Source organism: Dermochelys coriacea, chromosome 28 (assembly GCF_009764565.3).
Source record: "Dermochelys coriacea isolate rDerCor1 chromosome 28, rDerCor1.pri.v4, whole genome shotgun sequence".
Taxonomy (NCBI): Eukaryota; Metazoa; Chordata; order Testudines; family Dermochelyidae; genus Dermochelys; species Dermochelys coriacea.
Genome location: NC_050095.1, coordinates 1,186 through 11,921, shown reverse-complemented (window position 1 = coordinate 11,921; position 10,736 = coordinate 1,186). Strand labels below are relative to the sequence as shown.

General features: G+C 65.6%; 1 protein-coding gene across 1 annotated transcript; it reads right to left on the bottom strand.

Moving 5' to 3' along the window:
• Window positions 1-1,579: 1,579 nt before the first annotated feature.
• Window positions 1,580-7,972, bottom strand: LOC119849267 (glypican-6). The gene is made up of 10 exons (XM_038386117.2): window positions 7,612-7,972; window positions 6,020-6,178; window positions 5,351-5,661; window positions 4,916-4,996; window positions 4,319-4,484; window positions 3,906-4,036; window positions 3,563-3,703; window positions 2,668-2,804; window positions 2,232-2,407; window positions 1,580-1,923 (listed from the first exon to the last, which is right to left on the bottom strand). Exons 1-10 carry the CDS (start codon window positions 7,970-7,972, stop codon window positions 1,676-1,678), a joined length of 1,911 nt encoding a protein of 636 aa, XP_038242045.2. The 3' UTR covers window positions 1,580-1,675.
• Between the last annotated feature and the right edge of the window lie 2,764 nt (window positions 7,973-10,736).

Genomic DNA, 10,736 nt, shown 5'->3' with positions numbered 1-10,736 from the left:
GCGTTCTCCTCAGCCCCGGCCCAGCGCGGGAAACGCTCAGGCCACGCCCAGCACGAGGAACCCGCGCGCCAACACTGCGCCGGCGCGGAACCGCTCTCCCTCCACCCCCTCCCACGCCGTCCTTCCCGAGGGCCTAGCCCCGCCTCCTCCCAGCCCACTCCCGCCGGCCCCGCCCATGGCGCCCAGACCCCTGAGCGGAGACCACGCCCCCGCCGGAGAAGCCCCCGCTCTCCAGCCAGCCTCGCCCCCAGAAGCCCCACCCCTTCCCCCAACTCCACCCCTTGCAGATTAAACCCCGCCCCTGCCAGGGGTCTTTGTCAGCTAAGCCCCACCCCTTCCCCTAGCTCCACCCCTTGCAGATTAGACCCCGCCCCTGCCGGGGGTTCTGTCAGCTAAGCCCCACCCCTTCCCCTAGCTCCACCCCCTTGCAGATTAGACCCGCCCTCGCTGGGGTTCCAAATCAGAAGCCACCCCCCTTCCCTGATTGCTTTCCTCCCCCCCTCACAGGAGCTTCCCCCACCCCAGAGGTGGCTGCATCTCAGTGCTGGGCAAGGGGCCTCCTCTACCCAGACTCCTCGCTCCAACCTCAAGGGGCCACAGCCCATCCCTCAGCAAGGGGCACCCCTGTACCCCATCCCCACACCCCACCCCAGAGGGACCACATCCCAGCAATGGGCAAGGGGTCCCCCCATACCCTGCCTCCGCACCCCACGCCTGAGGGGCCATGTCCCAGCGCTGGGGCCCCGTGAAAACAGCCCCCTGCGCCCCACCCCTACATAAGCTCCTACCAGAATGAGAGTCAATAAATTAAATGTTTTATTGTGTGATTAAAAAAAAAAAAAGACAAAAACCAACACAGAGAAGTCCTCCAAACTCGTTAAAAAAAGGTTCGTTCCCTTAAAAAGTCAGATCGGCATCTACTGTACATTGTGCTACAAAACCCCTTGTGCCAGGCCCAGGAAAGTCACCCCACGCCCAGCAGCCCTAGGGACGCTGCCCCCATGCCAAAGGGGAGCGCCCGGCTTCTCCAGACCCGGCCTCCCACAACAGGGCGCTGCGGGGAGCAGGGCAGAACTGCTCCTTGCTGCGGGAAGCCAGGAGCTCCCTCCCCATTCCCTGCCCTGCTGTAGGGTGGATACTGGGGCGGTGGGCAGAGAGACCGAGACCCGCTGAGGCTGCTCAGAGCTGGGACCCCAGGGCAGGGTGAGCTGGGGGGGCGGGAGAATGTGTGTTCTGGAAAGAGACTAGGAAATAAATCAGTCCTGTCCCCGCCACCCACCCTATAAAAAATTAACCTGGCTGTTGCCTCATTAAAAAACAACCCCCCAAATAAATACACCCTGTAAAAAAAAAAAACGTAAAAAAATAAAAGCTCTGTGTGGGGCCCACACCCTGCCCCCCAGTACATTCGTCCATGCTCGGCCCCGGCTCAGGGCCTAACTAACCTAGCCCCCCTTCCCTCCCCTTAGCAATTCCCCCTGGGGGGCTAGATAAACCTCACCTGCTACCCCCCACCATCCCTCCTCCCCTAATGCTACTTCCCATCTCGCTCTCCACCCCCCAAAAACCTCCCCCCCAGTTCCCCCGGATGGTGGGGGAGCCCCTGGAAGATGCAAGTCCCCCTCAGCTACACCCCAAGTGAGGGATTCCCCCTACATTCATGGCGCCCGGGGAGTTACCGCCTCAGCAGGGGCAGCACCAGGGCAGGGAGCAGCAGGAGGGGGAGGGCAGGGCCCCCCCAGGAGGCGGCACGGCTGCTGCTGCCCCCCACACGGTGGTTCTGCCTGGAGCCCTTGCCAGGCCGGTCCTTGCGGGGCGAACGGGAGTCTGGGGGGCGGGACCCCGAACTGCTGGCACTGCCCCCTCCAGCCGGCCAGTCCTCGCTGTACCGCTCGCCCCCTCCTGAGCCGCTGCCATCCTCATCTGCATCCAGAGCAAAGCGGTGGGGTGGGTGTTAGAAACATGGGGGGGGTCCCTCCGGCCAAGCCTCCCTGGGGGGGCTGCAAGGGCCTGGAGAGGGTGTTTGTGGGGGACACATGGGGATCAACCCCCCCAGACCCGGACCCCAGGAGAACAGGTGATGAGGCACTCGCCGCCTGGGTCCCATCCCCATCACCCACGTGGGCAGGGGGCCAGAGCCCCTCCAAGGAACGCATGGCCTCATAGCAGGGGAGCAGTCCCCACACCCCCTCCAGCCCACAAGAGGGCCCCCACCTGCTCCCCAGACTCACAGGTGTCCTGGAAGTCGAGGTCCTGGCCCCCATAGGCCCCCTGCAGGCGGCTGGTGGCCACCCGCAGCTGCAGGACATGCTGGCGGATGAGCAGGTCGGGCCGCCCGATGTCCACCTCCACCTCCGGGTTATTGATCTGATTCACCAGCCCGTCCCCCGTCACATCCGGGAGGTACCTGGGGAGAGGGGGTCAGAGACAGCGCCACTCCCCACGGCGGGTGGGGGATGGGTGGAGCACCAGCTGGGGGGAGCTCCCGGGTACCCCAGCCTCTCTCAATGTGTGTATGTATGCGTGTGGGGGGGGTGTCCTCCTAGTATCCCAAGCCCTGCCCTATCCGAAAAGGGGACGCCATGGGGCAGGAGCCCTGGCTATTGGGGAAGCTCCCCCTGTCCCCCATCCCCCCCATTTTGCCCAGACGAGCCTGCCCCCCCTCACCTGCCCCGGGCCTGCCCGTTCCAGCACTTGTCCTCGTCCGTCACATCAGCTGCCACCTTCCCATCGCTGCAGAGCGTGTGCGGCAGGGTGACCCAGAACCCCCGCATCAGCCGCAACTTCTCCTTCACGTCCGTCACCTGGGGGGAGGGGGCGGCAGATGGGATCAGCGCCCATGGGCCAGCTCCTCAGGGCTGGCTGGGGGACGTGAGTCACTATACCCCACCCCAGGGGGGTCCACACAAGTCTTTCCAGGGAGGAGGGCTGGGGTCAAGGTGCAATGGGGGGAAGTTTTCTGTTAACACACCTACAAAGCCTGTGCATCCCTCTGTTTCCCTCCGCGCTTAGCACTGCTCCTCACGGGTATAAAAGGGTTAAGTCTGCTCTTGGGGTGAGTGCCGGTGACCCGGTCTCGACAGAGAACCCCACAGAGGGGATGGGAACATCCCATCTGCCCCCTTAGCGCCCCAAAGGACAAAGACCGTCCCCCGCCTCTTGGTGGGCAGGCCCGGCCCCAGTCCCAGAGCCCAGGGAAGAGCGTCGGGGTGAAGTGCTGCCCTCCAAGGGGCCCCTCCTCGCCTCCGTGCCACCCTGCCGGCTGCCCATGCAGGTGCAGGCGACCAACGGCCCCCACTGTGCTGGGCGCCAGGCTCCCTGCAGAGGGGACGAGGCTCTCCCAGGCGGCTGGCTCAGTGGGGAAGTGTTCATGGGGGGGCAGGAGCCCCAGGCTCCTTCACAGAGCCCAGGTGGCTGCTCTGGGAGGATACGGCACACTGCTGGGCTCCTCCGCAGGCCTGCTCTGAAGCTGGGGTGTCGGCAGACCCCAGAGATTGGGGCAGGGGCAACAGGGGACTTGGGGGGCGGCAGCAGCAGCAGGAAGGCCTCGGGGGGTCCGTACCAGTCGATCCAGGTTGGTCCCTGCAGCTGTGGTGGGTTTCTCCTCGGGCGGGTAGGTGCGGAAGCGACGCTTGGTGTCATCCCGGGCGGCACGGCGGGATCGGGCGGGCGCCGGGCGGGGGGTCCCGCAGCCCTGAAACACCTGGGGGCAGGGGCAAAGGGGATGGGAACGGGCGGGGCCAGCTCAGAGCCAGCCAGACCCTCCCTAGCTGGTGCTGTGAGCTTCCCCCCCAGCAGTGCCCCCGCCCCCAGGCCAGGAGCTTCCCCTCGCAGAGCCCCCACCCCTAGCATTGTGAGCTCCCTCCGGCAGCACCTCCGCCCTCCTGGCAGCACGAGCCCCCCACCTTGGCAGAGGTCTGAACCCCGTTCTCCTGCAGGTACATGATCCCCTCCGAGATCTTCACCCCGATGGAGTCGGCCGCCAGTTCCACGTTGAAGGGCCCCTCCAGCCGCTCGGCCACCTGGATCAGAGCGTCTGGGGGAGGGGCGGGAGGCTGAGTTACACCATGGGGAAGGGGGAGCCCCCCCCAGAGATCCCCCGTGGGGCTCACAGCCCCCCACCAGTGACAGCCCCATGGGGGGCTCACACAAGCTGGTAGGGGGGCAAAGCCCAGGTGGGAAGAGTCCCCTGGGGAGACACCCTTCCCCACACCCTTCCCCCCAGCATCCTCGCCCTCTAGCCCCAGGCCGCCCCCCCCAGCGCCCTGTGCCACCCCCCAGCGCCCCATGCCGCCCCCCCAGCGCCCCGGGGTCTCACCGAGGAAGCGGTTCCACTCGGGGTCCAGCTCGGCCGGGCGGGCCAGGCAGCCCTTCATGACGTTGAGGCAGAAGGCATTGCAGGGTTTGAGGGCCGGGGTCCCGCGGCACAGGGGGCAGGAAGACATGCGCATGGCGGCCCGCAGGCACTCGCCGCTGGGGGGCAGCTGGGGGGACACGGGGGTCAGAGAGGGGACCCGCCCCCCCATACACTGCACTGGGGGGACACGGGGAGCAGAGAGGGGACCCGCCCCCCCATACACTGCACAGGGGGGACACGGGGAGCAGAGAGGGGACCCGCTCCCTCCATACACTGCACTGGGGGGACACGGGGAGCAGAGAGGAGACCCACTCCCCGGCTGGCATTCCCTGCTGGGGACCCCAGCAGCGTCGACAGGGGAGCCCCAAGCAGCCCCTCAGCCTCTGTGGGGTGTGAGAGGAAAATCTAGGGGGGTCCCCAGGCTCTGGGTTGACTCCAAAGGGCAGCCAGAGGGACGCCTCCCTCCACGTCCCCTCTGCATCCATGCCTCCTTCCGCAGCCTCTCCGCCGCAGTCCCCCACACAGCCCCTCTGCCCTCCCATGCCTCCCCCCACTCACCTTGGAGGCCTTGGCGACCACATCACGCCCGGTGGCCAGTCCCTGCACGAAGGCCCGAGCTGCCACAAACGCCCGCGTCACCTGGGGGGGACAAGGACAGAAGGGGTGAGGGGAGGCCCCAGAGATCCCCCCCAGCCCAGAGCCCCCAGCCTCCTGGCCACACCCCACAGAGCCCAGCCCTCCAGGGACCGCAGCTGCACCCCAGAGACCCCGGCCTCTCAGGGACCCTGGCCGCACCCCAGAGACCCCGGCCTCTCAGGGACCCTGGCCACACCCCAGAACCTCCAGCCTCCCAGGGACCCCAGCCAAGAGCCCCCAGCCCTGGCATGGGGAGCTGTGAGAGAGGACACCACGGTCTCTCCTCAGCTCAGCCCCCTTGGGCCCCAGATACCCCGCAGCCCCAGCCAGCAGCGCTGGGCGGGGCCGGAGTCTCACCTGCAGGCGCAGCTTGCGGGGCACGTCCCCGAAGGGCCGCAGCGCCTCCCCCTGGCGCGCCACACACTCCAGGTACTCGGGGGGGAACTGGTACTGGGGGTTGAGCAGGGGCAGCATCCGCTCCAGCAGCCGGGCCCAGAACTCGCCCAGCGCCTCATCCAGGCTGAGCCGGGCGCCCTGCTGGTGGCGCCGCAGCTCGGTGAAGAGCCCCTGGAAGAGCCGGGCGTTCTGGGAGTACAGGCGGCCATAGGTCTGCGTGAACATGGCCTGCAGCCCCCGCTCGGCGGCCGCCAGCAGCTCCCGGAAAAACTCTGCACCAGAGAACGGGGAAAAGCTCCATGAGATGTCAAGGCAGATTAAGGGCAACCTCAGCCCCTGCCCCCCCGTAAACGCCTCCCGCTCCCCGTCCCCATCGCACTGTAAGGGCCGGGTGCCCAGTCCGACCCCAGCCCTGAACGAAATGGGTCAGACCCCGGCTCGGGGGCGGGATGCCCAGCCAGGCCACTGCCTGGCAGAGACTGCTCAGCACCTAACCAGGGGATGCATGGGCTCCAGAGCTGGGGGGGCTGGGTGCCAGGACTCCTGGGTCCTCCCCCCGGCTCTGGGAAAGGAGGGAGCTCTGGGGGTTAGAGAAGGGGGAGCTAGGCACCAGGATGCCTGGGTTCTCACCCTCGAAGCGGCGGTGGCGCGAGGCCAGGGTGCTGGACAGGAAGCTGGCCCCGTCCTCCACCAGGGCGCGGAAGTCCCTGTTGTTTTGCAGGGTAAGCTGCTCCTCCATCTCGCTGGAGCAGCAGGTGTAGTCCTGGGGGCAGATCCGCAGGTGCTCACCTGGGCGGGACAGAGAAAGACACCACCACTCGGTGCCTGGCCATGGGGGGCCCGCAGATCACCCCGCCCCCACAGTCCGACCCCCGTCTGCCACGCCCAGACAGCCACAGCTGTTCCCAGCCCCACCCCACCCCACCCCACCATCTGGTCCCCACGCCCAGGGAGCGGGCATTGCGGGTCTCTAAGGATCGGGGGAGGGAACCAGTGTCAGATGCTTGGGAGTGCAGGGGGCCACTGGGGGGGGATTTAGCTCATATGGGGGCTGTAGACTAGTGCCCCCCACATGGACCTGCTCTATGGGGGCCGCTGCCCCTCCAGCAGGTGGTATTCACTCCCTGGCTGGAGAGGTCGGTTGGAGGGGGATTGGGGCTGGGGCTCAAGCCCCAATGGGAGCAGGATGCAGGGTGCCCCCCCCTTACCTGGCATGAGCCCAGGGGGCAGAGTGAGGGAGCAGAAAAGGGGGTGCGGTGGGGAGGGGACAGCACAGGGGGGTGCGCTGGCTGCAGATGAGGGTGCAATGAAGAGGGCACAGGGAGATTGCAGGGAGGTTGCAGGGGGGGACCCCAGAAGGTGCCGGGGGTATACTGGCTGCAGGGGGCACATGAGGGTGCAGGGTGGGGGGTACATTGGGTGCGCTAACTGCAGGGGGCCTGGGAGCACAGGGTGGGGGGTTCTGAGAAGAGGCTGCAAGAGGATGCATTGAGGGCGCTGGCTGCAGGGGCTCCAGGGGACACATGGGGGTGCAGGGCAGGGGGTTCATTGGGAGCGCTGGCTCCAGGGGGCACATGGTGGTGCAGGGCAGGGGGTTCATTGGGGGCATTGGCTGCAGGGGTCTCCAGGGGGGCACAGGAGGGTGCAGGGCAGGGGATGCATTGGGGGCACTGGCTGCAGGGGGCTCCGGGGGGCACATGGGGGTGCAGAGCAGGGGGTTCATTGGGAGCGCTGGCTGCAGAGGGCTCCGGGAGGCACATGGGGGTGCAAAGCAGGGGGTTCATTGGGAGCGCTGGCTGCAGGGGGCACATTGTGGTGCAGGGCAGGGGGTTCATTGGGGGCATTGGCTGCAGGGGTCTCCAGGGGGGCACAGGGGGGTGCAGGGCAGGGGATTCATAGGGGGTGCTGGCTGCAGGGGGCTCCGGGGGGCACATGGAGGTGCAGAGCAGGGGGTTCATTGGGAGCGCTGGCTGCAGAGGGCTCCGGGGGGCACACGGGGGTGCAGGGCAGAGGGTTCATTGGGGGCGCTGGCTGCAGGGGGCTCCAGAGGGGCACATGGGGGGGCAGGGCAGGGGAGTGCGGGGGGGTGCACTGGCTGCAGGGTGCTCCAGGGGGGTACATGGGGGGGCAGGTCGGGAGGGTGCACTGGCTGCAGCGGGGCACATAGGGGGCAGGGCAGGGGAATGCGGGGGGGTGCACTGGCTGCAGGGGGCCCCGCTTACCCGAGATGAGCGCGGGGGGCACCGCGCCCGGCCCCAGCCCCCGCGCGCCCAGCGCCCGTCGCGCCTCGGCGCAGCCCCGCGCCCCGCGGCCGCCCCGGCCCGGCCGCCCCCAGCAGCAGCAGCAGCAGCGCGGCCAGGCCCGGCGGCGGCGGTGCCATGACGCGAGGTGAAGGGCCCCGCGGGCGGGGGAAGAGCGGCCCAGCCCGGGGAGGGCGGCGCACGGCGGCGGCGAGGCGGCCCGGCCCGGAGAAAAACGGAGCCGCCGCGTCCCCCGCCGAGCCCGGACCCGGCGCAGGCAGCAGCCGAGACAATGGGAGCGCGAGCGGCCGGCGGGGCGTCCGCGGGGCCCTAGCGCCGCCATCCGCCGGGAGACAATGGCGCCGGGTGCCGGGTCCTAGCGCCCGCCGGGTACGGGGGGCTCCTCAAGACCAGCCCCCTGCCAGCCTAGCCCTGCCCCCCCAGCTCTGCCGGTGCCCCTCACTCCCGACCCGCAGCCCCTGCCAGCCCAGCCCTGCCCCCCAGCTCTGCCAATGCCCACCACTCCTGACCCACAGCCCCCTGCTAAGCCAGCCCTGCTGGTGCCCCTCACTCCTGACCCGCAGCCCCCTGCTAGGCCAGCCTGCACATTCAGGCATTAGGACCCAGGAGCTGTCCATGTCCCCTTGGGGGGTACAGCTGGTAGCTGCTTGTGCATCTGGTGTACAGGCTGCAGGGTCTGTCACTGATGGGAGGGGGTCGGGGGGGGGGGAAAGGAGTCCAGGGCGGTGTCTCGTTCCCATCTATCCCACTCCCCTTTATCTGCCTGTTCCTGTCAAGCCCCAGCCAGCCCTATACCCTCGCCTCACCATACACCCCCCTCTACAAACCTGTTCCCAGACACCCCCAGCCACTCACCCAAATACCCTGATAGATAGATAGATAGATAGATTAGATGGTTTCTGGGGATAGATAGATAGATTAGAGAGATGGGGTGTCTGGGGATAGGTAGATTAGATTAGATTAGATTAGATAGGAGGTGTATGGGGATAAATGATAGGGGGTTGATGGGAATAGATAGATAGATGATGGGATGGATGGGGATAGATAGATAGATAGATAGATCAGATAGCTAGGGGTGTCTGGGGATAGATAGATTAGATTAGATAAGGGGTGTATGGGGATAGATAGATAGATGATAGGGGGTGGATAGATAGAGAGGGTGGATGGGGATAGATAGATAGATGAGATAGATAGGGGTGTCTGGGGATAGATTAGATTAGATTCGATTCGATTAGATTAGATTAGATTAGATAGGGGGTGTATGGGGATAGATAGATTAGATAGATAGGGGTGTCTGGGGATAGATTAGATTAGATAGGGGGTGGATGGGGATAGATAGATGGGGGGGTGGATGGGGATAGATAGATAGATTAGATAGATAGGGATGTCTGGGGATAGATAGATTAGATTAGATAGGGGTGGATGGGGATAGATAGATAGATAGATTAGATAGAGGGGGTGGATGGGGATAGATTAGATAGAGGGGGTGGATGGGGATAGATAGATGGCTGTGTATAGGAACAGACAGACAGAGGTGTGGGGTGGAAATAGGATGGGTTAGCACTGTGCTGGGGTGCTGTGGGGCAGGGGGCTCAGCAGGGGACGCTCTCCCCACCGCTGCCCATGCTGCCCCCTTCCTTGTGGGGTGCTCCCTTTCCCGCTTTCCCAGCTGTGTCCCGACCACGCCTGTGTAGCACCAGGGGGTTGGGGAATCCGAACCTGGAGCGGGGCTGGTACCTGGCTGGGCGCAGCCCCCCAACTCTGACCCCCCCATAGCAGGGCTAAAGGTCACCACCTAGTGAAAAGCCAGAGACCCCCCTCGCCAGAGTCTGGTGTCACCAAATCCCTGCAGCAAGACAAAGAACAAAGGGCCCTTGTCTGTGTGCTGGCAGCGTGGCGCACTGGCTCCAGCTCTGTGGGTGCAGGGGGCCGAAAGCGGGGCACAGCTAGGGGCAGAAAGGGCTGAAGGGCATGATCCAGCGCTGGGCGAGGGGGGCTTGTATGAACAGCCCCCGCGCCCCAGCCAAGAAGGGGCTGTATCTCGGCACCGGGTGAGGGGTCCCTGCTGGGGAGTAAGATATGTGGGTGCAGGGCCTGGTTCCCTCTGCCCCATTTGTGCAGGGACCGGGTCAGGAACAGGGGGAAGCTGGTGATCGGGGCAGGGGGTGCCAGGGTATGGGGCATGGCCCAGGGCTGGCTCTCTGGGATGGCATCAATGCACCATATGCATCAGCTGGGAATGGAGCCAAGCCCCTTTGAACTTCCCGAACCTGCAGTTGGTCAGGAAACAGCATCTCCCATGGCAGGATGGAGCCACATGCCCATAGGGAGAATTGTGTCATGCACTGGGCCCTCGCCCGGCGCAGAGATGCACCCACCTCTGGGGCAGGGTGGTAGGTGACACGTGGACCCCTCGCCCAGCACTGAGATGCGCCCACCTCTGGGATTAACTCGCAGCCTGATCACCCTGACCAGGGCCTGTCCCTGGGTCTCCGCCAGGCTGGGCTCGGGTCCCCTGCTGAGACTGGGGAGCTATGCACAGGGGGCTGGCCCAGACCCCTTCCCAATGGGCTCTCTGCCGGTGGGCATCCCTGGGTGTGTGTGGTGTTGTGTGAGGATCCCGTGTGTGCCAGGTTGTGTGTGCCTCCCCTGTGTGTGACCATGTGTCGTGTGTGTGTCCCCTGTGTGTGCATGTGTCGTGGTGTGTCCGTGTGGCGCATGTGCATCCCCTGGGTGTGTCCGTGTGTCATGTTGTGTGCGCATCCCGTCTGTGTCGTGTGTCATGTGCGTGTGTCCCCCATGTGCGTACATGTGTTGTGGTGTGTCGGTGTGTCCACGTGCTGTGGGTGTCTCCATGTATTATGTATGTCTGTGTGTGCGTCCCATGTGTTCTGTGTGTGTGTAGCGTGGTGTGTCCGTGTGATGTGTGGGCGTCCCATGTGATGTGTGTGTGTGTATTGTGGTGTGTCCGTGTGCCGTGTGTGTGTCCATGTCCATGTGTTGTGTCTGTGTGCCGTGTGTGTGTCCGTGTGTTGTGCGATGACCCAGCTCCCCAACCTGCGTCTCTGCGGGGCACTCTGTGATCT